General features: G+C 42.7%; 1 protein-coding gene across 3 annotated transcripts in view; it reads left to right on the top strand.

Moving 5' to 3' along the window:
* Sik3 (SIK family kinase 3) overlaps positions 1 to 27859 on the top strand; it is a 239721-nt gene that overhangs the window by 205174 nt on the left and 6688 nt on the right. The window contains exons 7-21 of one of the 3 annotated variants that reach the window (XM_013359984.4): positions 1312 to 1430; positions 1979 to 2089; positions 2346 to 2489; positions 2886 to 2963; positions 3073 to 3182; positions 4529 to 4682; positions 5009 to 5164; positions 8855 to 8925; positions 11102 to 11245; positions 15040 to 15190; positions 15941 to 16066; positions 16342 to 16427; positions 17117 to 17226; positions 18343 to 18682; positions 19267 to 20165. In XM_013359984.4, the coding sequence (XP_013215438.2) occupies positions 1312 to 1430; positions 1979 to 2089; positions 2346 to 2489; positions 2886 to 2963; positions 3073 to 3182; positions 4529 to 4682; positions 5009 to 5164; positions 8855 to 8925; positions 11102 to 11245; positions 15040 to 15190; positions 15941 to 16066; positions 16342 to 16427; positions 17117 to 17226; positions 18343 to 18682; positions 19267 to 20165 (2799 nt within the window). The remainder of the gene's footprint in view (positions 1 to 1311; positions 1431 to 1978; positions 2090 to 2345; positions 2490 to 2885; positions 2964 to 3072; positions 3183 to 4528; positions 4683 to 5008; positions 5165 to 8854; positions 8926 to 11101; positions 11246 to 15039; positions 15191 to 15940; positions 16067 to 16341; positions 16428 to 17116; positions 17227 to 18342; positions 18683 to 19266; positions 20166 to 27859) is intronic. The other 2 variants (XM_021728449.3, XM_005328293.5) reach the window with 2 other exon arrangements.

The raw sequence follows: 27859 nt of genomic DNA, 5'->3' as shown, positions 1-27859 counted from the left end.
TGAGCTTTCCAAGGAACTGACATTTAAGCTTTTACCTGAATAACAAGATCTGAGAAGTAACCATTCGAGCTAAAGAAGGGAGCAAATGTAGAAGCCAGTGGGTGGGAGTGTGCAGAGCATGTGCAAAGACTAGGCAGGGGCCTCAGAGGCCCAGGACTTTGAATTTTCATTCTGAGGATTAAGGAAAGAGATTGTGGAGTTATATGCAAGGTAACAGTAGGCCCAGATTTATGCTTCAGAAAAATTCCATTTGCTTCTCTATGGATCAAGACTGGAAGCAGAAAAGACCAGTGAAGAGATTTGCAGGCGTCTAAATACACTGTAATGGTGGCTTGGATGAAGATGTTGAATTAATGGTTCAGGGATTTGGATCCACTATCAGCTCTTCTCTGCCTAATTTTTACCATTTCTAAAATGGGAATGATGATAATACATTCCTCTTAGGATTGCTATAGGATTAAATGAGATAATAACAACGTAAAATGCTTAGAAGAATGTGTTAATACTGCTACTGTATTATCACCTGCATCCTTTGTCATGACTGCTACTCCCACATGATTTCAGTAGCTCCAATTTGCAGATGAGAAAAATGGGAAATAGAAGATGGTTTTGAAATCTGAATATAGGTTTCTTGATTTTTTTTAACCTATTGTTTTTTTCTGCAGCGTAACCTATAGTATGTGTTCCCAGAGAAAAATAGCTGTTGATTTGAATCGCTCACTCACAGCTTCGTTTTTGTACCTGTGAATGTTTACATAACCTTGGAAAAAATTCTACATAAGCCTAGCTGAATCCCAGCGTATGGTAAAGAGGTTGTCTCTGCCTGTTCCTCTCTCCATATATACCTTATACCATCATAAATGTCAAATTCCCTGAGTTTTGAAGAGTCATATTGTACAGCAAAACCCAAATCATTAAAATGTACGTAATAAAACACATATGGAAGATAGAACTGAATATTTTGAGAACCTTGAAAGAAACTAAATCTCTTTAGAGGATATTCTTCTCTCCATTAATTGTATTAAATGGGGCCATACTTAATATAAATAAATTAAATTCGTGGATTATCCCCAGATTTTTCTGGTCAGACTTTCAGTGAAAGCATTTGCCATACTGTCACTTCTTCACCTGTCTCTGCTTTGCCCACCCCTTTCTGGAGTAAGAAGTGTGATAGGTAAGAATCAAAGAAAAAGACAAAAATTAAAAGCAAGGAGCTTAAGAAGCTACCTGCTGGTCTTGCCTGTAAGTTCCTCAGATCCACTGGTGCCTGCCCTCACCAGAGACTGAAGGCAGGCTGTTTGTCTGTTACAGAATGTGAGCACTTGATCCGTCACATGTTGGTGTTAGACCCAAATAAGCGCCTCTCTATGGAACAGATATGTAAGCACAAGTGGATGAAGATAGGAGATGCTGACCCCAACTTCGACAGGGTGAGCTGGCCATCTCTTGCCTTGGGGATCTCCTCTTAGAGCTACAGCAGTCTCTTTTGCATGTGATTGTAATCTGGACATGACCTGAAAAGATGGGTAGGCACAAGGTACAAACTGTTGGGTAAAATTAAAGTAGCAAGGTAAGAAAACCAAAGACTGTAAAAATCAGCTAAACTGCTGGAGAATGGTGAGACTGGTTCCCTACTGGTTTTTCCCCAAATTTTAGTTTGTTTTTGGCTTTCAAGACACTGCATCCCACAGTTTGGGAGCTCTCTTACCATAGGGATGTCTCCTTTCTCTTAGTGTGCTCAGTGGTTTCTGTAGCCTATCTTTTCAAAACCATTGTGACTATCTGAGGTACCCCAAGGAGCTCAGGAAACAGGGGGATCTTATCTGCTCATAGCCATTCACCAGAGATGTCTTGCTTAGACTCCGAGGCCAAAACACCCTCAGCTAGGGTGCATGGAACAGCTTAGTCATTGTATATGATATGCCATATGGAGGTGATTAATTGGGGATTTGACTGCTTGCATCTTTTCATGTTACAGTTAATAGCTGAATGCCAGCAACTGAAGGAAGAAAGGCAGATGGATCCTCTGAATGAGGATGTCCTCTTGGCCATGGAGGACATGGGACTAGACAAAGAGCGGACACTACAGGTATCTAGGAAGGAGTGGAGAACAAAGTGAGGTGTAGTAGTCCTTCCTCTATCCTGCATTTTCTATTCTTTCTCCTTCCTGAGAACTTGGGTCTCTTTGCTTTCCTCCTTTTTCTCTTCCTCTGCCCCTCCTGGGCCTGGGAAGGAAGGAAAGAAGGTGCTTTGGTCTTCTGATGTTATTATTGAAAGGGTTTTGGTCATTGACATGCCATTTCATCAGGGTTTTTTACTTTTTTCCCCCCCTTCTCTCTTGGTAGTCATTAAGATCAGATGCCTATGATCACTATAGTGCAATCTACAGCCTGCTGTGTGATCGACATAAGAGACATAAAACCCTGCGTCTCGGAGCACTTCCTAGCATGCCCCGAGCCATGGCATTTCAAGCACCAGTCAATATCCAGGTGGGCAATGTCTCCAGTGATCTAGTTCAGGACACGTAACACCAGGGGGTAAGGGTTAGCTGCTGCTCACCAACCCCAAGTCAAAGGAGTTTCCTGTTCTTCCATACTTCTATCATCTCTTCCTTTGTCAGAGACCAATCAAGACTTGAACCTTTCTTTGACAGAGAGGATGGATGGTAACAATGATTGCTTTCTTCTTTTCTTTCTTTCTTTCTTTTTTTTTTTTAAGAAATAGCCAATCATTGGAATACTGTCCTCTCTAAAAAATGCTTACTTATTGTGACTTCTAAGGGCAGAGGAACCAAAGACTTTAGCAGTCAGGACTACTTTGAAAAGCTATCATTATTTCCCTCTAATGTTTAAGGTATTTGTGTATACTTATGTACTACTTCACAGGCGGAGCAGGCAGGTACCGCTATGAACATCAGCGTTCCCCAGGTGCAGCTGATCAACCCAGAGAACCAAATTGTGGAGGCAAGTAGCATCCTCTGATAGTTGCCAATGAAACCACTTTCTTTCCCATATCTACATTTCCTTTCCTTCCTTCCTATTTCTAATTGGTTGTGTTTCCCTCCCGCCTCAGCCGGATGGGGCAGTGAACTTGGACAGCGATGAGGGTGAAGAGCCTTCCCCTGAAGCACTTGTCCGCTATTTGTCAATGAGGAGGCACACAGTGGGTGTGGCTGACCCACGGTGAGTGTCTGGGCAACAGCCCTGCCAAGCACCAGAGCAGAGGATTCCTACCTGGCTTTTTCATGGCATGTTTTTTCTACTTTATGCTCTCTCCCAGATGAGATCTAAATTAAGTGGCTAAGATAAGTTTTAACCCTTAACACATCCTGGTAGATCAACATGGATTTAATTTAAAAATTGCGCAGTATCCGTGGGGCTCTAGTGGGCTATTAGCAATCATCATGCCAGTTAATCACAGTGCTTTGGTGAGGAGTGTGATGGTACCTTTGCCCACAAAGATTGAGGTCTTTGAATCTAAGTTACACAGAAATACCTCTTAAAATTCATCTAAATTTGACAGCTTTTAGAAACATTTGCCACATGTTATAATGCAAGACTCGTCTAGGAAGGGAGAACAAGTGATGTGATATATATCTGGACTGACTTATTTTTATATGTAAGTGAACAAGAATTCAGAAACACCAATTTCTCAAAGTGTTTTCCCAAAGCTGTCTTTCACAGTGTTCCCTGATGCCCTCACTCTGGGGAAAAGGACTGAAGGCCAGTTCACTCCATTTTTGTTCTCAAGTTGAGAACTCTCAATATTAAAAATAGCCCACCTCTTTTATGAATATTTTCTTTGCTGAGTAGGAAAGAGAAGGTTGTAGCAAGAGTTCTGAGAGTTCAACTAGGGGCAAAGCTGGTTTTCTTATAAATATCTCTTTTCTCTGAGTGAATTTCCAAAACTCCCATGCCTGCTGATTTGCTTGCTTTATGTTTCTTGTTCTCGGCCGATGATCAAACAGGCAATAAGGGGAACATTCTGTCCCCACACAGTGTGTCAGCTTCAAAGGGGTGGAGTCCTGGGTCGCTGTTAGTGCAAAGGTCTCTTATTTTAAAGTCTGCTGTAGAACCTACTGTTGCAGCATGACAGCCCTGTACATCCAGTACTTATCTGTCCTGTCAGCACTGACAGGAGTAATTGCATTCTTTCCCTGGTGAATCAGTTGCTACTTCAGGCAACCATTGTCTTAGCAGTGGCTCATGTTCCCCAGAAACTTGCTGTTCACCTCCGAGCTTTTAAAACCTGACCTGGACTCCTGCCAGTGTTTCCTCTTGACTCAGAGCTGTTGGTTTTACTGAGTGGTCAATGAAAAATAGTGGTCCCCAATCCCAGGAAGTAAAATGTCAGAATCAAATTCACACATTAGGCTTCTGCTTTGCTTTGGACTCTTGGAATAGAAATTGAGGAGAAAAGTAAAAAATAAAATAAACTCTATTAAATAACAGTATCATCAATTTGGGGATTTAAGTACCTCTGAGAAAGAATGTTAACCACATTTCTCTGTCTTCCTGTTTTCTGTCAGCACGGAAGTTATGGAAGATCTGCAGAAGCTTCTTCCTGGCTTTCCTGGAGTTACTCCTCAGGCTCCATTCCTGCAGGTGGCCCCTAACATGAACTTCATGCACAATCTGTTGCCCATGCAAAATTTGCAACCAACCGGGCAGCTTGAGTATAAGGTACTTTTGGTGTGGGAGAGGGATTGCCCCAGGAAAATAAATGAACTCCTGAGAGACTTTGAGGATTTGAGGATTTCCGTATAGAAAAGAATGGTCTCCTTTGTAAAGCAATTTGGGTGAGAGAGGGAGGATTTCTGTAGTCTACATCATGATTAAAGAATCATGAATGTAATGCATTCCACTATTGTCATGTATGAAATAAATAAATAAAAAGAAAAAGAAGAGCAAAAAAGAACCCTGTAATTTAAGTGGACTGGAATTCTGCTGTTTTTACCCCTCTCTCCCCCTTTTTTACGAGTCAATCCTGCCCACTCTTCTGCTTGTAGGAGCAGTCTCTGTTACAACCACCCACCCTACAGCTGCTGAATGGAATGGGCCCCCTTGGCCGGAGGGCATCAGATGGAGGAGCCAACATCCAACTGCATGCCCAGCAGCTGCTGAAGCGCCCACGGGGACCCTCCCCACTTGTCACCATGACACCAGTGAGTAGCAACACAGAACCCAGCTGATTTTCTCAGAGGCTTTTGATAAGAAGGTTGTGTACCTGAGGTTGGGAACCCAGGGCCCACCTAAATGTCTGAATTCCCTCTTTCTCCAAAATTTTGATGCTCAGTATATTCCCATTTTCTTCAGTCTAGTAGACTTTTCCAGTATTTATTCTTGATAATTCACCAGATCATTTCATTTCTACTCAGAACCCTGCTCCTGGAAAGGCTCTTCCTCAACAGCTGCTTACAGGCACCCATGTTAAATATGCCCTTATTCCTGCAGCTTAGAGGCTTCTCACAGACAACTTTCCCCTGACGCACAGAAGGCAATTGAAATAAACAGCCCTCTTTGGAATTAATTGCTTTTAAAAAAAAATTAAATGGATCTTTTATTTATTTACATGCAGTGCTGAGGATCGAACCCAGTGCCTCACACATGCCAGGCAAGTGCTTTACCACTGAGCCACAACTCCAGCCTAAATTAATTGCTTTTTTAGACAGGTTTCCAAAATTGCCATCTCAACTTCCTTTTTTCTTTTGATCAGCATCATCTCAAATTTTGCTAGAACCTCGATTATTTGATTATTCAGCTTTGGCCTAGTCAATTGGTATCTCTCAATCACACTGTTTTTTTGTCTGAGGGAGGGGTGGTACTACTGGGGATTGAACTCAGGGCCTTACACATGCTAGGCAAGTGCTCTACCATTGAGCTATACCCCCAGCCCTCTTTATAGTCGCCCAGGCTGGTCTCCAATTTTCAATTCTCCAGTCTCAGCTTCTAGAGTAACTGGGATCACAGGCATATACCACTGTAACCAGCCATACTCTTTCTGTGACAACTACATTCAAAGATTTTTTTTTCCTCCTCTGAGTTCAGTTTATTTCTGGTTATTTTTCTCTCATAGGTCATTCATTCATTCATTTATTCATTTTCATCATACAGTAAGATTGGGTACTAACTATATTTATAGTGCTTAAGTGACATTTTAGGGTAATGCTTCTCAAACTGTCTGTAGCTGGGGACTTTTTTGTACCAGGGATTGAACCCAGTGGTGCTTAACCACTGAGCAACATCCCTAGCCCTTTTTTTTGTATTTTATTTAGAGACAGGGTCTCATTGAGTTGCTTAGGACCTTGCTAAGTTGCTGAGGCTGGCTTTGAACTTGAGATCCTCCTGTTACAGCCTCAGCCTCCCAAGCCACTGGGATTATAGGCATGTGCTACCACACCTAGCTCAATAGTTATTGAACTTGATAATTCACCAGATCATTTCATTTCTACTCAGAATCTTTTTTTTAAATCTTCAATCCATTGTCAACTGATATCTTTGTAAAATACAGTAAAAGTGAATCACTAGAAAAATGAAATTTTAAAAACATAACAAAATACAGGGCTAATTTTTAAATTTAATTCAGTAGACAAAATTATACCATTAATTATTATAAAGTCTCTAGCAACTTACTGTTTATACTTACTGTTTATATCTATACTTTCCTTATCATGGATTGGTAACAAAATACTTTATAGACTAGTATAAGTCCATTTACCAAACTTTCAGTTATCACTGCAGTCAAGAAAACAAAAGAATTATATATCATAGTTGTTGATGTAGTGAGTTTATGATATGGGAAAACAAGATGAACCTATGTGAAGTATCTGAACAATAGTAACAGACCATGTGTGAATAGGTGCCAAAGTGAATAACATAGATTATTAGAGGGCAGAGATACGCAGGGCAGGATCAATATTGGCTAGGAAGGGGTCAGGGACAGCTTTTTTGGGGTGGGATAACACTCTGTCCACTAGAACTGTTTCTGCCAAGGTCACTAACAAGCTCTTGTTGATAAATCCAGTGGGCATTTTTAATCTTTATCTTTTTGGATGTCCCAACTCCATTAGTCACTGTTGACCATTTTTTCCCTTGAACTATTTTCTTTTTTTGGCTTTTGTGCCAACAAACTCTTTGTTTTCCTCCTACCCCTCCTTTTCAGATTTCCTTTCTGCTTGTTCCTTGAAGTTGACAAAACCTCCAGAGTTTTATCTTAGACCCTGTTCCCATCTCACTTGACATACCCTCTGCATGATTTTGTTTACTCCCATAATTTCAGTTGTCATCTGATTCTCCACCCAGAACGCTCTTCTGAGTTCTAAACATCTGTGTGTATGACTGCCTGTGGATAGCTATAGTTCATTATCTCACAAGTACTTAAATTTTAGTGAGCATGTCCCCAAATGAACTTACCACGAATCTGTGAAACCTCTTCCTCCCCTTGCATGACAGTAAATGACACTATCGTTCTCTTGGTTGGTTACACAGCTAGGAACAGGGATTTTCTCTTTAACTCTTCCCTTTCCCTTATTCCCTCTGTTAAATCAGTTGTCTAACGCCTGTGAATTAAAGATCTTCTCCTCCTGTTCGCCACCCTTTTCTTAATTCAGATCACTGTCACCCATTGCCTTGATTAACATGGTGGACTCCTAACTGGCTTCCTTGCTTCCAGTCATCTCCTGCTCCCTGCCACCAGCCCTTTTTACCCTGCAACTAAAGAGAGCTAATTTTTCAAGTATAAATCTTATGACATCATGCTCCTGCTTAAGTTCTTTAGTGATTCACCACTGCCCTTCTCAAAATAAACTTCTTTGTGTAGTATTCAAGGTCATTGTTACTGGTGACAGTGTCCCTCCCCTGCCTCAGCTATAGTCCCTTCCTGCCTGATTGTTCACTTTGCCCTTACAGAATTATCATAAAAGAACTGGAAACCCTGGAAGCATTCAAATGATGGAATTTTTTTAACAAGTTTTTTGTTTTGTAATTATCTTCCATTTTTAAAAAATGCACTTTTGTGGTAAATAAACATGAGTTTTGCTCTAGTGGCTAAGGCATGGTAGAAGGATACACAGCATTCCAGTCCTCAGGCAGATGGAGATAGGACTACAGTCATGTGTTGTAGTGGTTTTCATTTCACTTGCATGTTTTGGTGCGTAACAGCTATTTTAGGGCATTGAATCACAACTACACAATTATATGTTATATACAAAAATGTTCTCTAAAAACATCATTATGCTTTTCTGGAGTTAAGACATCAAAACACTGGAAATGACGTTAATATGAAACAACAGGTCAGTTCCTAGACTTGCTAGGTAAATAGTTTTCTTCTCTGTTTTCAGGCTGTCTAACAGCTCAGGCTTTCTCTTTTCTCTTAGTCTAGAAGACTTTTCCTCTTTTCTTAGTTAGGTCCTGTATATCCTTTAGGTCTAAGGTTACCTCCTCCAGAAAGCCTTCCATGATTCTCAAGGACCCCCTTCTGTTGAGTGTGGAGAACTTGGTCATGTTTTTTAATTGTTTGTTTGTCTCTGTCTTCCACTAGACTGTAAAATGAGGTCAAGGACTCTTGTCTGTAAATCTCACGTTTTATTCCGTAATATAGTAGGCATTCAGCTATTTGTTGAATAAATGAGTCAATGAATGAAGAGTAAGAGGAAGAAATCTGAATTAATATCACCTGAGCAAGGTAAAAATGGGAAAATGGTATATCAAAGTTCCATGTAACCCAGGTGTCCTAGAAGAGTATCATTAATGAGAAAGTTAACAGAAAATCTTGCTCCAAGCCCAATTACTAGAATATCTAGAAACATTAGAGAATAAGCTGACATCTTGAGCTTTTCCTTCCTGTCTCTCTTCAGGCAGTGCCAGCAGTAACCCCTGTGGACGAGGAGAGCTCAGATGGGGAGCCAGATCAGGAAGCTGTGCAGAGGTAATGTGACATCTGGCAGTGCTTGCAGAACGTCCTTGGGCAGGCTCCCCCTGCAACCAACGAAAGGTCACCTCTGCCCAAGGAGGTGGTACAGTGCAGCTTCAACATTTGTGTGGTCTCTTTGCTCAAGCCAGATGGCATGTTCCTCCCCACATGGAAGTAACAGAAGACTACCCAGAAAATTTCATTTCTGTAAGCACCATTGGAAGTCCCCTAAGTGACAGCAATAACCATAAGAACTTTTTCTCTCCTCCCTCCTTCCTTCCTTGTCCCCTGCCTTCATATTTGCAACTCTGATAGTATTCACAAGGCACAAAGCCTGCTCCTACCTGCCAAGAACTGTTTACTGAAAAGGAATTGGAGATTTGGGATGACAGTGATCCTAGCTAGTCTGGCCATGGACCTCTGGCATGGACTCTTCCTTTCCAGGAGAATGAATGAATACCTCTTGTACTGTTTGCTGTGTGTTTCTTCCACTCCCTTGTACCAACAAAGAGATATTGAAAAAAAATATATGGGATTTGGGCCAGGGACAGATGCAAATATCCATTGTTTGCAGAACATTGTTGAGAGATGTCTAATTCACAGAGACGGCAGTGACCATCAGGCATGCTGTACTGTTCATTTGACCTCAGTCCCATTAGCCCGGGTCCTCACTTCCATGCATGTCCCCTGGTGGGAGTTGTCTTTCTTATTTTCCGGGGAGGGGTTTTACCAGAATTCAGCATGTATTTTCCCAGAAATCCAGGTGTTCTTCAAGATTATATGTTTTCCCTTGAGGAAAGTTGAAATAAAATGGTTTTCGTGGGCTCTTGGGGAAACTTCGGGTGTCTTTATCAAATGGATATTAAATCACTGATGGCTTACTCTTTAGCAAGTTTACATACTGCTAATTATAGTCTGTTAACTGACTTTAGTTGAAATGGGCAAGGTAGATAAGAATGAAACAAGACTGGTTTTTCAGAACCTGATGGTTGCTGGCCAGGACTCTCTTCCCACTACCAGGAGCTCCGTATGAGAGCTGCTGTTCAAAATGAAGCTGGTCCCATGTGGAAAGAAAACCATATTGAATGGAGTTGTTAGGTGGGCCAGCTTCTTCTGCAGTTTATTCAATAGAAAGAAAAATGTGATGACTTTTTCCCCTTGATGCTGTTATTTCCGTAGTTTGCTGATAACAGGGTATGTAAGGTTGCAGACAAGCCCTGCTGGTGTCATGAAGAGATGAGGAATGAAGAAGTTCACTGCCTTCCCATCTTAAAAGGGACAGCAATATTTTATTTTAGCTTCTTTGTTCTTGGACTTTACTTCCTTCAGCCCCACCTTCTTCCTTTAGACCAGCATTTTAAGGATTAATTTCCATCGGCTTTGATAGAATGGAAAGGAATAGAACTTCTCTTTTTTGTATCCAAGAAGAACCGCAGTGCTGTGGAAGCCATCCACCAGACAGAGGGGACTGGTATCTTGTGGGTGGTGCTGCCAAAGTGTGCATCTAGAAAGTCTTCAGAGAAAAAGTCATCAGCTTGTAATTCTTGAGCTTTTGAAACCCTTTGGATTTCCTGCCTTGCCTTTCCTCTCACCTTAAAAACAATTCTAAACACTCCACATGGTTTCATTTCTTCATCTTCTTCAGAATATGGGTCCAGTTTTTCTTCTCCAATGATTAATCCCAGATCATGAGGGAAGAGGTAGTTCTGAAATTCATCCCCAAATAGAAGACTCTGTTTTCTATGAACTCTAGGAAGAACAGCCTCAAAACCTGGGGTCTGTAGGACCAAGAAACATATCCTTCTTGGCTCATCTCTAAGAATAGGCCTTAGGGCTCATTTTCTCTGACTTGTATTTCAGAAATTTGGAGGGAAAAGAGGAATGAAATTAACATGTAGAAAATAAATTCTTCTATTGAATGGAATTAAATAAGGAAAATTGATCTTCCTATCTTTGCAAGCTAGATCTGCTTTCTCGCTTCTCTTCACTGAGTACTCTTAAGTTCAAACTTCAGTATTAAGCCAACTTTTGTTGGCCAGTTAGTCATCGACTCAGGAGTCTGTTTTTTGTGGAGCACCTTTTGAGCTCTGGCACTATTTCCCTGAGTGCTTTGGATTAACTTCTGTGCTTCTGATGGAGGAGTATTCCTGTCTGTCTTTTTTACTATGAAATGTGCTCCTGCTTGTTGCAGGTACTTGGCAAATAGGTCCAAAAGACATACACTGGCCATGACCAACCCTACAGCTGAGATCCCACCGGACCTACAACGGCAGCTAGGACAGCAGCCTTTCCGTTCCCGGGTCTGGCCTCCTCACCTGGTACCTGATCAGCATCGGTGAGTAGCCACATGACAGTGTGAGCTCCTTGAGGTTCGTGGATAGGCCCCTTCTGACTAGTCTCCCATTGATGGTGACTATCTTTAAGTAGAAGCCATCTGTCATCCTGAACTCACATCTTCTCAGCTCCTTGCGCTAAGTATTGCACAGGGCAAAGGTTCTCTACTGGGCCTTGAAGCAATGCTAGATTCTTCTTTCCAATTATCTTGCAGACCTTTTTATTGTCTGCAGCTGATTTCCATGACTCTAGATATTGACTCATAGATAAATTGAACTTGAGACCTTCAAGGAAGTGAAGCCCTCAGAAGGTCAACTGGAAATAAAAGGATTTATAGTAATATTTATAGTAATTCAGTAAACTTGATCTTTAATAATTTATCACCTTCAAAAGAGTAAGCACTTCATATCATGTTACCATTGAACAACAGGCTGGATACGGAGGAAGATACATCCCTTGTGCATCGTAGAGCAGGGAGGCAGCATCCTTTTGAGTGATGTGCTTGAGAAGTCATTCTTTGAGTGTTCAGATAGCAAAATCTTTTGCTAACTCTCTGTTCATTAGAGTTCATTCGCTTGAAGAAATAAAAATGAGTTTAACTTTCCTGACTAGGAAAACTTCATCAAACCCAAGTGAGCTTGAAAACAAAGGAGATGATACTTTGGTAGAGTAAGAAGATGATGATTGTCTTCTGTGAATACCTTGATGACAAAAAATCTTAGCCACTCCATTCTGAATCTGTCCACATGCTGATAGGCCGCACTTTCAAAGTTACCATCAATTGCTCAAGCATATTTTATTCGAGTCTTTTCAGGGGGACAGTGAAAAGCAATCTTAATTGGGAAGGTTGAGTAGCTGATACAGTCTAAGGAGATCCACTTTATGGCATGTTTTTATGAAATCTTGTAACCAGTGCACATTGCAAGCAGGATGCAGTGTATTTATGTACTAGTTACCCATTTTGACATCATGTAATCAGCAGAGACAGGTGAACTCTGAGCAGACCGGGACTTAATTAGTGCCACGTTGGAACTCTGGAAGAAGAAAGATAAGCTTTTATAAATGGCTGTGAATAATTGAGCAAAAGTAGCTGTTAGGAGTAACAAGAATGAAGATTCTCAACTAAAACTCTCATGACACAGATAGTCTTTTTCAAATGAAAATCTCTCAGGACCTGTGTGGCTGGCACACATTGAAGCACACTTCGAGGGATTTTGGAGAACTGCCTCCACCGCTGCCCCCCAACCCCCACCCCCCGCCATAAATTTCCTTTTTGTAACTCTGGGTTCTAACCTTGTGCCCAACAGATGCTTTATGACTTTTCCTCATCTCCATCTTTCCTGCCCTTCCAGTCTGACACTGCATTGTTCAGCCCTCCTGGGGGTCTTTTATGTTTAGCTTATGTCTTTTGAGGATCTTTGTTTAATTCTAGGTGTCCCTTGGGAGTTACTTTTCCAGGGAAACATGAGGATCAGCACATTTCCATGTCAGCCTTTGTCACAGACCTTATATTCTGTTTACACTTGTTACTAAAGGAAGACTGCATTGGCCCTCAGCTCTGTTTATGTGATATCCACCCTGCCTACAATCATTGTCAAGGCCTTGCCTGCTAGAAATCTGTCTGCTGTCTGTTTTTATGTGAACACTCTTGATAAAGTGTTTCAAGGTTTCTGTGGCCAAAGGCAGTTTGAATTGGAAGCAAATGAATGCTTTATGAGTGACAGATTGTGTAAGGTGGGGCATTTGTTTAAACTCGGCATGTCTTTGTGGGGTGACTGTACAAATATGTAACACAAAGAGTTTCAAGTTAGTCTTCAAGGGAAAAGAGAAACTTTCCAAGTCCATAACCACTGAAAATGGATCATCTAGATAGGTTATTGAATTTCTTTCTTTCTTTTTCTGGAGAAAATGATAAAAGAACAGTATGTGTAATTGTTCTTTTGAGGTATACGAGTGAAATCCAACATGGGACAGAAGAGGGTCTGTTCAGACTTTCCATTCCTAGAAGTATGTAATTTAAATTTTTAAAAAAATTCTAAGGTGTGAAAAAAAAAATTAACACAAGATGGAATCTATCCAGGTGGGGAACTAATTCTGTTTGAAGAGTTTAATGGGAGAGTATAATGTGAGGCTGTCTTGAGTTTGAATGTGATTGCCAATAAAAATAAAATCAAGCACAAGTGTTACCATCAGTGCTTCTAAAATGAACAACTCCATCAGAACTGTTCCTCTGAAGTTACTGTGCCTGACTGACCTTGGGATCAGTCTCTTCTCAACCTGAGCTTCTGAAAAAAATCATGAAATACCTGAACCTGGGATGTTATTGCTCTGATGACAGAGAATGGTTTTTGTGTAGAAACATTGTATTCACTGCTTGAAGAACAGCTTTCTGAATGAATCAGAAATGTGTCTGTTATTCAAAAATATTGACAGCATAGGAGTTGAATTTGAGGAGGAAAATAACACTTACTTTCTCTCAAAAAAATCTGAAGTAAAGACAGAAAAGAGAAGTTTTTAGAACGTGCTCCTGAAATCAGCTTTCATGATCGCTGTTTCTGGAGTGTGTTCCCTCACATCATTCATCATCCCCAGTTCATTTGTCATTTATGTTACTGAAACAAATATGTACGTATGTTCATTTCATTAGCTCAGCTCTGTCAAGCTTCAGGTAGTCTGAAACAGAAGTCATCATTAGTAAAGGAGGGTAAGGGACTTTGCCTGCTGCCAGAATTCTCTTGACATCTTGCACAGCCTTCATTCCCCCAGTCCCTCCCTGTCTGCATTGTATTTGAACTCACTTGTTAACCTGCTTCCTTAGCTGTGATTCTGCTTCAGTCCAAATTGAATAACTGGCAAGGTGATCCATCGTTTCACTCATAGTTCAGTGTAATGTCATCTCTACCCTGGCTATGAAACCCTGACCCTTTCCATCAGCTGTTGGAATGCTGCCTTGGCAGTCTTATATCTGCTTACCTCAACCCATAAACATCTCTTTCTGATTAGGTAACAAGTATAGGTGTTAGCTTCTAACCCTGATGCATTCTTTTTTATCAATTGCTTGTTCATTCTTTCTGTAAAACACTGACTGTTCTGGTTGAGCACAGGCTCTTTGAAGGTAATGCATATGATTCCTCTATCAGGAAGGAGGGGTGGGTGCTGCTACTCTGAGAAGTTAGCATTCACAGTAGGTAACCGCGTGTGTGTTCACCAGGTACGTGCAGGATCTTGAGGCCCACATTCCTTAAGAATGTGCTGTGTCCATCCTGGGTTCAGAAGTCCCCGTTTTTCTCCACCCCAGCCTTCACCCTCCCTTTCTAGTACAGAACTTTTGAGTTCCAGGCCAGACCTTTGACCACAAGCTGACTGTAGTTTCTCTCTGGTCATACAGAGGTTATTGCATAGGAAAAACTGTGGGTCAAATGGTGAATTTAAGTCTCTGAAGGCATCAGATAAATTTTAAAACCTCCTGTACAGCCGGCCCTGGGGGATCCTGAGGAGCTTTTCTCTCTGGTCTAGTGTATTTATAAAAACTGAATTTACTTGCTCCCAGAACCTCAGGCCTAGAAAACTGGCCAACTAAAGGTAAGTGGAAATGGAAAATATATCCCTGGAGTCCTCTGAAGGGAAGCAGGCTAGGACAGCGAGCATCTTCTGGACATGGCATGGAACAGGCCTAATACGCAGGGCTACACATGCAGCCAGCCATCTTTGTGTTCGTCTGGAACAGCAGTCCCTGTGTGATTTGGTCAAAACCCCTGAGTCCTAGCCCCTAACCTTCTCTTCCCATGTATTCAGCTCCACCTACAAGGACTCCAACACCCTGCACCTCCCCACGGAGCGTTTCTCCCCTGTGCGCCGGTTCTCAGATGGGGCTGCAAGCATCCAGGCCTTCAAAGCTCACCTGGAAAAAATGGGCAACAACAGCAGCATCAAACAATTGCAGCAGGTAATGGAGAGATGGCAGGCATCTCTGGAGAAGCATGGGTAACAGAGACCTGTATTGCAGGAGCTCTGGGTGGTCAACTTTCTACCCCTATTCATGCCAGCAACACTGCAGTTTTATAGGTTAAAAAAAACTAGAGCTTTCTAACACTCTTTCCTTACTTCTTGTTATGTACAGCTCTCCCCAGGATCAAACTTGCTTCCCCTGTGAGGGGACTAAATTTTTCTACTGTCTTTATAGTTTACTGGAAAGGAATTTCTGGCCTTGGGTTTCAGGGGGAAACTCTAGGGAAGGTACTTCTAAGCAACCCTGATATTCTCCTCTTGATACAGGGTGCTGGGTCTTATTGGATCCTGTTTCACCTGTCACACTCTCCAGTTGATATGGAATGGTGCTCCCAGGGGCAGGAAATGTAGCTCCAGGCTTCTGTAAAGGGCCAGTTTCCTTTCTGCCTTCCTGATGACCTTGCTTTGAATGGCAGGTGCCTTGTACGCAGATTTCACATTGGACACTTTCACTCATATGCGGGCCTTGGTGTATCCTTGATGTTTCCCATTTGTTCATACAGAACAGAATGTGAAGATATTTAGTATACAGATACCTGTATAAATGGGTCAATTGTTCATCAAGGACACTGTTCTTCTCCTGTGGCTCTTTCTGCCTCTGAGACCTTGGGCAGATCTGCATCCGCTGAAATCACTGCATGGGGTGGGCCTGGCTGCATCCCATCTGTATTAACTGCTTTCCCTTCAGGAGTGTGAGCAGCTGCAGAAGATGTACGGGGGGCAGATTGATGAAAGAACCCTGGAGAAGACCCAGCAGCAGCATATGCTATACCAGCAGGAGCAGCACCATCAAATTCTCCAGCAGCAAATTCAAGTAGGCCCTCACTCTTTGCTTTCTCCAACTTGTTTGGAGTTTGCCTTCAGGCTGATTTGCCTATGCATTTTGGAGGAGCACACTCAGGGCAAAGTGGCATTGAGTTATGTTTATGGTTGACATGTTTGAGTAAAGGTAACAGATCTTTTGATGAACAACAAAAGCATAAATCTGAATCACAGATAGTTCTCTCTGTTTCTTCCCTTCCTGAGAATAGCTCTGATTACTGTTCATGCTCACAATTATTATTTTCCTTTCCCCTATGTATGTTTTAGGACTCTATCTGTCCTCCTCAGCCTTCCCCACCTCTTCAGGCTGCGTGTGAAAATCAACCAGCCCTCCTCACCCACCAGCTCCAGAGGTAACAAATCACTTTATGTTATGCCTAAACCACTGGCTCTATAGCAGGCATCCTAGGCCTCACTTGTGGGAGATATTGACCAACTTTAGCGTTCATTTTGGGAACATCTGCTTAAAAAGCAGAGAAACCAGCTTAAAGGTCAGGGGTCTCCCTGAAATCTGCCACTTTCTTTTCTTAGTCCCCTGAACAGAATAGTCTGTCACCTTCTACAAGAAGATAGACACAGTGAACTCCGCCTCCTATGGTGGGGAAGACTGGTAAAATAAGATGTGTATAGGGTTTTGGGGGTGGTTTGGGTTTTTTTTTTTTTTTTTCCATACTGGGGATTGAAGTCAGGAACACTTGACCATTGAGCCATATCCCCAGCCCTATTTTGTATTTTATTTAGAGACAAGTTCTCACAGAGTTGCTTAGCGTCTTGCCATTGCTGAGGCTGGCTTTGAACTCATAATCCTTCTACCTCAGCTTCCCAGGCCACTGAGATTATAGGCGAGCACCAGTGCACCTAGCTTTGCAGGTGCATATAGGTTTTTAAATGATGGTGGTAGGTGGCTCATATGTGGTTTTCTACCATGGTAGCTTATCAAAACTTTAAAAAAAAATGGATTCTACTTGTGTTTGACTGAAACTTAACTCAAGATTATTCTGTCACCTCAGGAAGTTTATTTATCCATTTTGTCATTTTTAAGGTTAAGGATTCAACCTTCAAGTCCACCCCCCAACCACCCCAACAACCATCTCTTCAGACAACCGAGTAATAGCCCTCCCCCCATGAACAATGCCATGATCCAGTCTCACGGTGAGTGGAGAGGCCCAGGCTGAACCATCAGATGCCACGTGGGGGAAAAATGTCTTAGTCCTTGTGGTTGGTTTGTTTTATTTTGCCATCTTCCTCTTGAGTGTCATGAACCAGAATAGGCAGAATAACAAAAAGGCAGAATAACATAATATTTTAGAATATGGGCTCTAGAGCCAGCTTATCTTGATTTAATCCTGGTTCCACCAGTTTCTTGATTGTGAAATCTTTGGTAAATTCCCTAACCTCCATGTACCTCAGCTTTCTCAATAATAATATTAACAATAACAATAATAGTATTTAATGAATAAATATGTGTAAAGCATTGCAAGTCTCTGACATAAATAGTTTTCAGTAAACATTAGCTATTACTAACATATTTACTAAAACCGCCTCTGGCCCTACCAAAGAGAAAACTGCACCAGAAGCTTTCTGCTGTCACCTCCATTTGGTTATCCACAGTGCATTTGGGAGCCTGTCTTGTTTAGGTGGAAGTGACATAAGAGGCCTCTGGTTAGTGTGAGTTTTCAGCAATCACCACATGATGTAGACTTGCTAAGTGGTAATATGCACTTTAACCAGATCCCCAGTCCATGTATACATTCAAGTTTGAGAAGAAGCACTGTTAAGATTTGAATTATTCAAAGTATAGTTCACAGACCAGCTTTTAGGGGAACTTGTTGAAAGTAGAAATTCTGGGGGACCCACCTTAACCTACTTAATCCAAGTTCTATGGTTAGGACCTGGGAATCTTTTTTTTTTTTTTTTTTTTTTTTGGTACTAGAGATTGAACCTTTAACACTGAGCTACATCTCTGGCACATTTTATTTTTTATTTTAAGAGAAGGTCTCACTAAATTGCTTAGGCCTGTGCTAAGTTGCCAAGACTGGCCTCAAACTTGCAGTCCTCCTGCCTCAGCCTCCTGAGTCACTGGGATTACAAGTGTGGCTACCATGTTTGGCTGTTTTTTTCACAAGTTCTCTAGACTTATGTGTACTGAAGTCTGAGAAGACTGTTCTAGATGCTATCTGATGTGAGTCTCCTCATTGGCTCCATTACTTCCAGCAGGCAGGTAACTTGGGCACTTGGTCAGTCACTGTGAGGTCCCTTTCTCTCCAGGTGCTGCCTCTGCCTCCCAGTTCCAAGGCTTACCCTCGCGAAGTGCAGTCTTCCAGCCCCAGCCCGAGAACTGTTCCCCTCCTTCTAATGTGGCACTAACCTGCTTGGGCATGCAGCAGCCTACCCAGTCACAGCAGGTGACCATCCAAGTACAAGAGCCAGTTGATATGCTCAGCAGCATGCCAGGGACAGCTGCAGCCTCCGCTGGGCGGGGCATCTCTATCAGCCCCAGTGCCAGTCAGATTCAGATGCAGCACCGTACCAACCTGATGGCCACCTTCAGCTACGGGCACCGACCCTTGTCCAAGCAGCTGAGTGCTGACAGTGCAGAGGCCCACAGGTAAGACTGCCTGATGTCACCCAGCTCTCTATCCAGGTCACCAAGGTGGGAGGGGCGAGAGAGAAAGAGGGAAGTACAAAAGGTCTGGCTAGGCTGTGTTTCACCCTTTCTAAAACCAGAGTGGTGGATTTGGAATGAACTTGTAAAATACTTAGGGACCTAGGTTTAAAATGCTAATGAGGCAGAGGAGGAAAATGGCAAAGCTCCTTTACTAATTGTAGAAAAGGTCATTAGAGGAGTGTGTTAAAATACCAGTTTCCTTGGCCCATTCTTCTAGGAGTCTCAACTCTCTCAATCACTCCTCTAAGAGATTGCTACCTCTTAATATCTCAAATAACACTTTAAGATAGGCCAGGTTGCTGCCTTCAAGTGATGCTCAAAGTGCCTGCCATGACACTTGGAAGATTTGGATAAGCAAATAAGGGGACCAGTAGGGATGGTGCAAACATTCCCTTCCTCTGGTTGCATCGTCATTCTCTGTACCTGGGTGCCCCCTGCTGAGGAAGGGTAGTGGCTGTTCCCCAGGGGAGTCTAGCGCAGTCATCACACAAATACCTGGTACTCACTCCCTTTTGTGTCTGCAGCTTGAACGTGAATCGGTTCTCCCCTGCTAACTACGACCAGGCGCAGTTACACCCCCACCTGTTTTCTGACCAGTCCCGGGGTTCACCCAGCAGCTACAGCCCTTCAACAGGAGTGGGATTCCCTCCAACCCAAGCCCTGAAGGTCCCTCCACTTGACCAGTTCCCCACCTTCCCTCCCAGTGCACACCAGCAGGCGCCACACTATACCACATCGGCACTACAGCAGGCCCTGCTGTCCCCCACGCCGCCAGACTACACCAGACATCAGCAGGTACCCCACATCCTTCAAGGACTGCTCTCTCCCCGGCATTCGCTCACCGGCCACTCGGACATTCGGCTGCCCCCAGCAGAGTTTGCACAGCTCATTAAAAGGCGACAGCAGCAGCAGCAGCAGCAGCAGCAGCAGCAGCAACAGCAGCAGCAAGAGTACCAAGAATTGTTCAGGCACATGAACCAAGGGGATGCTGGGAGCATGGCTCCCAACCTCGGGGGACAGAGTATGACAGAGTGCCAGGCTTTATCTTATCAAAATGCTGACTCGTATCATCACCACCACAACAGCCCCCAGCATCTTCTACAAATTAGGGCACAAGAATGTATCTCCCAGGTGTCCTCACCCGCCCCCACCCATGGGTATGCTCATCAGCCAGCAATAATGCATTCAGAGAGCATGGAAGAGGACTGCTCATGTGAGGGGGCCAAGGAGGGCTTTCTGGACAGCAGGAGTTCAAACACATTGACCAAAGGTTGCCACGACAGCCCCCTGCTCTTGAGTACCGGTGGACCTGGGGACCCTGAATCTTTGCTAGGAACTGTGAGTCATGCCCAGGAATTGGGAATACATCCCTATGGACATCAGCCGACTGCTGCATTCAGTAGAAATAAGGTGCCCAGCCGAGGTAAGAGTCCCCTCAAAGTAAAAGTCCTGGGCCAGTCTGCCCTAATTCAGGTGACCAGTAATGTTAGCTGGTACTTTGTGTTTCTAAAAAAACATCCTGAGAAGACCTTCAGGACCACATGGGGGAGAAGCACATAGAAAGTGTGTATTAGTGGATAAAGAGTTTGTTTTCCAGACAACACAATATAGTTAACACCTGGTGCAGTCATTAAGCTATCCCCCTATTCATACCATAGATGGAATCCAAAGTTCCCATCATCAAAATAACTCTGCAATAGAAAAAAGGCAACTCACACTAAGGAAACTTAGTGTAAATAGTGTTGAATTGAGAGTCAAAGCACCTCCATTGTGAATATAATAGCCATATCATTTTAACCATTTGATTCTCATTTTCCTCCTCTGAAAAAAAAGAGCAAGAGGAATTTTTTTAAAATGGTTCTTTGCAGAGTTTTGTGAAGATTGAAACATTTTTGTGTTTATACATAATCTTATCATAGAAAAGAGAAAGAGGAATACTTGATAATCTGAAATGTGTGATAAAATGTGTAAGTGTGAGGTTTTATTATTACTCAAGGTGCTCCATTCTGGGCTGAATGGCACTATTACAGCTGTACTTCAGGAGGACCAGGCTGCTGGGAGTTGTCATGGCAGGTCATATGTGCAGCGGTAGGCAGACCCAGGATGGTTCAGGGTTGGGAGGGAACAACAGGAGAAACATCATACCTGTCAGATGGAAGAAAGGATTTGATTTTTCTGGGCTCCTATTATGGGGTAGAACCAAGATTAGGATAAAGGTTGCAGCAAATTTCAACTCCCTATAGAAGACCTGTAGAAGAACTTTATGGAATAGGCTTCCTGCTGGGAGTGTTCAGCAGAGGTGAGATGACCAGAGCAGGGATACTGTGGAAGATTCTTGTGCACGTGAAAGCTTCCAGCAGATTAGCATACACTAACTTCCATAAAAGGAGTGTTCCTGATGCTTCTAGTATACTTTTCATTGTATATGTACTGTTCACATAAAAATTCATTTCATCCTTGCAATCACCTGTCATCTCCATTTTACTAGTGAGACAACTGAGGCATAGAGATGAATCACTTGCCTGCAAGGTCAAGAGCTAGCAAGTGGCAACTGAACCTAAGAGCTACTTCATTTACTCTATCATATGCTTACTGAGTATGCTCAGAGTGTTCAAGGCACTGGGGAAGGGGCAAAGCTAAAGCAAATAGTGCTTCAGCCTTCATCTCTCCCCCAGCCCTGGATTGCCATGTGTGTGAATACTTATGAAGTGTATTCTTCAAAATTTATTTTCTCAGTGGTGGTGCTTGCGTAAAATCCCCACGACTTGGGAGGCAAGGAGCAAGTTCCAGGCTAGCCTAGGCAATTGCAAGTTCCTGTCACTATAAAAATAAAAAAAGGGCTAGGGATGCGGCTCAGTGGCAGAGTGCCCCTGGGTTCACCTGGGTTCAATCCCCAGTACCACACACACATATTTTAATATCTCTGAGTTCTCATCACTTTGCCTCCTGTGTGATTCCCTTGTACCAAAAGGCTATTAGATTTACTATCGTCTCCTGATTGTCAGAGGAACCCCCTTTGGCAGGCTGTTTAATGCTGGTGCAACAGACGTACATGGCATTAGGGTTGGATCTTGAAGAATGAAGAGGAAACTGCAGCCTTCACTCCTGCATTGCTTACCAGTACCTTGCAGGGAACAATTGGGGTTTGGGGGAGAACATTTTGTCATTTGGGTTTAGGGGAGAAGTCTGAGGAAAGGACAGTGGTGAGAGTTTCAGGGAAGTGTCCTGGCCAGCAGGCAGGCTGGGTTAGTTGGGAGTATAGTAAATGGAAGCTAAGGGAGAGGTTTTCTAAAATGCAGGGTCCAGCTACAACATGCCACCAAAATTGTGGAGCACTGCTCAGCTCTCCCAGCAGCTTTAGAGAAACTTGCAGGCCTGTCATCAGGTTCTTGTCAGATCCCTTTTTTCAAGTCTGAGGACTTCACTTCATGTCCTACTTCTTCTTCCACTTACTAACCACCTTTACTCCTCTCCTCCCTCTTTCTTCTCTCTACATTCTTATATCCACCATCATCCCTGCTGTTATCTCCTGCTTTCTGGAAGAATCAGGCCATAAGTGTATCCCTAAAGGTTTTAGTTCAAAGGTTTTTGTCTTCATAGCCTTCTTATCAGTTTTGCTGGATCTCCCTCCTACCCCCAAAGTCCACTTTTATTATTAATCTTTTCCCTCTGGTCTTTTTTTTTTTTTTTTCATTTTGGTGGGGGCGACTGGGGACTGAGCCCAGGGGCATACCACTGAACTACATTTCCAAGCCTTTTAATTTTTTTATTTTGAGGCAAGGCAGGTCTCTGTTGCTGAGACAGGCCTCGAACTTGTGATCCTTCTGCCTCAGCCTCGCAGGTAACTGGGATTAGGGGTAACTGCCACGGTGCCCAGATCTCTCTGGTCTTTGACAAGAGAGCTTTTTCAGAAACTGCAGCCTTCACTCCTGCAGTACTTCCAGTACCTTACAGAGACAAGTTGCCCTCCTTCCTGCTCAGCTCACTGTAAAGTGCACGCTCTAGCTCAGCCACAGATGTGGCTTAAGTACTGTTCACCCAATCTCTAGCATCTATTCTTATGTTGTGACTTTGAAAGCCACACACACAATTATCTGTAACAATTGATGACACATATTTATGATGGTGTGAGTGTGGAATTTAGTGAAATAAGGCACTGGAGACATTAATGGCCTCAGGAAGCCCAGTGTGTGCTGCTCAAGTTAAAAAACCCTTTGGAAGTATACTTGCCTGTGTGTTTTCAGTGATTTTCTTAGCCAATCTCCAAGGTGTGTTCCTGTAATCCCAGCATTTGGGAGGCTGAAGTGGGAGGATCACTTGAGCCCAAGAATTTGAAGCCAGCCTGGTAACATAGTGATACCCATCTCAAACAAAACAAAACAAAACAAAAAACAGTGATTTTTCTCTCCCCCTCCCCAGAGGAGTCCTCATTGCCTGCATATTAAACAACAAGAGCTCAATCAGAAAATCTGCATATCATCTGCTGGTACTTTTGCTAAGAGTTCTAGTACTATGCCCCACCTCCCTGCAGGCAGGGAGGACAGCCTGAGGTTTCCTTTAATGACACCTCCATCTCTGCACAGTTACACATTAGTCCCCAAATACTTCAGTTGTTATTTCCATGGCAGAGCAAATTCAATACAGTTTGTGAATGACTCTTGCCCAAGACTGTATTATAGGTAATATGGGCTGCAGAGAGGAAAACCTAAGGATGTGTCCTGAGGGAGCCTTCATTCTACCAGGGGAAGCAAGACGAGCTTAAGTTATTCAGGGAGAATTAGATGCCATCACATCATTGTAGGTGGTTTCTACTAGTAGAAGGTTGAGCACCAAGCAGGCAGCATGCTAAAGCTTTCTTTCAAATGCATTGAAGTTTTAGAACTCTTTCTGCCCCATGCTGCTTGTCTGCCATTCTAGAAGTAAAAATAAGGTTTGTCCTTCCTTGATAGTGTAAGATAAACTTTATTTTTTTGACTTTGCAAATAAATAAGTACAGCAGTCCAGCCAGTTTACATGATGAGATTACCAATTTGAACTCACAAAGAAAACCACATCCTGTGAGCTTGGGCAGCTTCAGCATTATTGCTTCAGACCTCCCAGAGGGGAATGCCGACAGCCTGGGAGGGGTCCCCCCAGGGCCTTTAAGAGGAATATGCAAGCATGTCATTTCTCTCATTTTCTCTTAAATCCCAGTAAATGAGTAAGGACAGTCAACATTGACAGATTCAATAGAGAGTTGTGCAAGCTGTCCCGAGGTTCTCAGGGAGGTGGGTGGCTAGCTTTGTGTCCCCTTGTGTGTGGTTTTCCCTGCTGTGATCAGGTGATCACCCCCCTCCCCAACTGCCTCTGCTTTACTTGGGTAAGCGCTGGCACATGGAGCTCTTGGAAGTTCTCTTCTTCTGTTATTTATATGTCCTTCAGTCAGCCTGACAGCTCTGTAGCTACTGGATAGGCACGAATGTGCCAGAGACCTGACCCTAAGTCCCCTGTCCCTCAGTCAGTGGATTAGTCTACTTAGACCCAACAACTGGTCAGTAGGTCTCATCTAAAAAGTGTTACAAAGACTTCTAGAGGAGGTCCAGCATTCTTATTAAAAATGATACTTGTGCAATCCTTTACAATTTATCAAAGATCCATTCACTTGTATTCTCTTTTTCAAATCCCCAAACAATAAGTCCTCTTATTCTCCAGATAGGTAATATAAGGGTAAGGAGAGATTCAGTGGCCTGCTAAGTCAGGTTCATTCTCTGTTGGTGGTGGAGCTGGTCCCTGGCTTTACATTTCCTGATTCCTTTATCTGACATTCTTTCCTTTGTTCCTCTGTATTATTTAGCTTTCTGTCACTGTGAAAAAAATATCTGAGAAAATCAACTTATAAGGAGAATTTATTTGGGCTCAGAGTTTCAAGAGTTTCAGTCTATAGTCACTTGCTTTTGAGCCTGTGGAGAGGCAGAATATCATAGTGGAAGTGTGGGGTCAAGCAAGCTGCTCACCTCATGGTGGCCGAGAAGCAAAAAGAGAAAGAAAAGAGGTTTCAGAGTCCCAAAAGACGCTTTGAGGGTATGCCCCACAATGACCTAACTTCCTTCCGTTAGAGCCCATTTCCTAAAAGTTTGACCACATCCCGGTCACACCACAGGCAAGGGACCAAGCCTTTAGTGCGTGAGCTTTTGGAGGACATTTAAGAGCCAAACTATCAGCCTCCTTGACGCTACTCTGCACCTTCCAAACATTACTGCTGAGCAAAAGATGCTAGCCTTCTGGGTTTCTGACCTATTGATTATGCAGAAACTTGAGCAGACAGGGCTCTGGTTTGTTTCTCAACTCTTATTAATATACTTCTTTTTCATCTGTTTTTTGTTGTTGTTTGTTTGTTTTTTAAGTGCTGACCTCATGCCTGCTAGGCAAGCACTTTAACATTGAGCCACATCCCCAACCATTTTTAATTTTGAGACAGGGTCTCGCAAAATTTATGAGAGTGGCCTCAAACTTGTGATCCCCAACACCCCACCACCACCACTGCACTGCCGTCACTGGGATTATAGGTGCCCCTGACCACTTCATCTGATTTCTTTTTTTAAGTACTGGAGATTGAACTCAAGGATGCTTTACCACTGAGCTATATCCCCAGTTGGTTTTTTTTTTTTTTTCTTTTTTTTTTTTTTTTTGGAGGTGGGGGAACCAGGCATTGAACCCAGAGGCACTTAATCACTGAGCCACAATCCCAAGGTTTCACTAAGTTGTTTAGGACCTTGCTAAATTGCTGAAGTTGGCCTTGAACTTGTGATCCTCCTGCCTCAGCCTCTTGAGTCAGTGGGATTACAGGCACACACTACCACACTCAGCTGTGCTTTTTCTTTTGAGACGGTGTCTGGTAAAATTGCTGAGGCTGACCTTGAACTTGCAAACCTCCTGCCTCAACCTCCCAAGTCACTGGGATTACTGGCATGCACCACCATGCCTGGCCCTTCATCTGAGTATTAACCACATTAATCTTTCCCAAATCAGAGGCTTCTTTAGAAATTAAAGTTTCAATAGCTCATTTGTTTATTTACATATGGGAAAATTGTCCCTCAAATTCTGCAAGTAGGGTTCAGCTTCTTTGCTTTTATCAACTGGTTCATTTACCCTTATCCACTCAGAAATAACATCTCAGAAAGGAAGGTAACTAAAATCAGTCTATACTGAACTTTTATGGTGCATCAGGCTCTATCAAACACACTACACATCCACCTGTGGAGCAGATGGTAGTTAACAGGTGAAGAGACTAAAACCCAGGGAAACTGGATAGCTTTCCCAGGTCCCATTCCTCAAAGAGTAATGAAGCCAGGATTCAAGCCTCAGTCTTTCTGACTCCGGACTAGTGCTTATGATCACTGTGTCACTTGCAACTTGGCTGAGGGATGAGCACTGGGCAAGGGGGCCAAGAAGCCTCATCATGTGATTTGTCAGCAATAGCTTGTTCTACTTTGGCATCAGATGGGAAGGCGGGGAAGAGAGCAAAGAGGACAGAATCCACACCATCCTCCTAAAACAGTGCCAAAGGGAAGGTTATGCTTTTTGCATTTGGAGAAACCTCATTCTTAGGAATAAAAACAAACCCAAAAAGAGTAAGAGGAAAGAAAGGAAACTTAACTGACATGATGGAAAAACATATTGAGGTCTCCAGAAAAGGGAGGGAGGCACTAAATATCAAGAACAAGGATTATATACTTCGTTGGCTTTGCCATCTCCTCGTGTGTGAGAACAATCATATTTGTCTTGGGGGAGAGAGAGGTGCAACTGGTGAGGTTTGCATTCAACTTTCTCGCATATTTAAAAGAAGAAAGACCCCCAAAGAGTTGAATGGATGGGGTTAACTTTCAAAGAAGAGAATACAGCCATTAAGAAAATGCTTTGAAAAAGTAAGAAGCTACTTCTGGTGTTGCTTCTTGGCAGAGCAAACAGAATCAACAGCTCCTCATTCCTACCAAGCTAGTATTGTACCACTTCCTGCCAGTGGTTTTGGTTGGCCCTGGGGCCACATGGGAGCTGGACCTACTGAGAGGAATTGGCTGAATAGACAAGATGGGTGAACTAATCCCACAGAACATGTAGGTTTTCTTGTGTAGGTTTACTTTTATCTTCCTGACTCTGAAAGCTTTTAGCTTTTAGTTGCAAAGTAGTTGACTTCTGGCTATTCCTTTGACCTCTTTGCTTTGAGAACTTTGAAAATATTTCTCATTTGCCTTCATCTTTGGTCCTTGGGAAGCTCCCTGCTTCTCCTCTGATTTCCCCCTGAATGTCTTACAGTATCAGCAATGTGCATGTCAGTTAGTTCCCACCCATGTCAGTTAGCCTGGGCCTAACTTTGATCCTCATACAAGGTCATTTGGATATAGAAACCTGAATCCCTTTACTCAATGCTCTGGCAGTATGTTTGCTTTCTTTGTTCAAATAGATTAGAATGTCACAATTAGTGCTAGCATTGTGCCTTTTAAAAATTTGTTCTCACCAAGAATCAGTTCATCAGGAGATAAGCTCGATAGTTACTAAAGAGATTTGCCTCAAAAAACCAATCAAGCAAACAAAATATTTGTCTAAGTCCCAGGCTCTTATAGACTGAAGTCAAAAGTACTGCCCAGAGGATCTTGTCACCCTACATGTGACCTTGCTATTCTTGACTGGCGCTGGTCAAGAAGAAATACTCTTTCCAAATTCCAGGCCATAGAGTGGAATTTGGCTTGACTCTGATAAGAGACCAGCCAATATTAAGAGAACATTTATTAATATCAGTTAAAGTGATTATCTTTAAGTACTTCCTGGAAATAGGACAATGTTCTAGAACACCAAAAGCTTACAAATATACACAAGATAACAGTTCTTGCCCTCAAATAATTTCTGATCTAGTATGAATAACTGAGACAAACACATAATTGAACATAATACCATGGATGATGTTAGAACAGATAAATGCATTCTTCTGAAATTTGAAGGAAGAATCTGTTTTTGTTAGAAAGGAAAAAATTCATAAAGATGACAACATTTGAAATGGACCTGATTTGGATTGGCAGGAATGGAGGTAAAAAAACAGGCATTTCCAGGTAGCAAATGTATAGTACTGTGAATGGGCAGGGA

This window comes from Ictidomys tridecemlineatus, chromosome 4 (genome assembly GCF_052094955.1).
Source record: "Ictidomys tridecemlineatus isolate mIctTri1 chromosome 4, mIctTri1.hap1, whole genome shotgun sequence".
Taxonomy (NCBI): domain Eukaryota; kingdom Metazoa; phylum Chordata; class Mammalia; order Rodentia; family Sciuridae; genus Ictidomys; species Ictidomys tridecemlineatus.
Note: the sequence above shows the minus strand (reverse complement) of the source record. Positions and strands in the feature narration are given on the sequence as shown.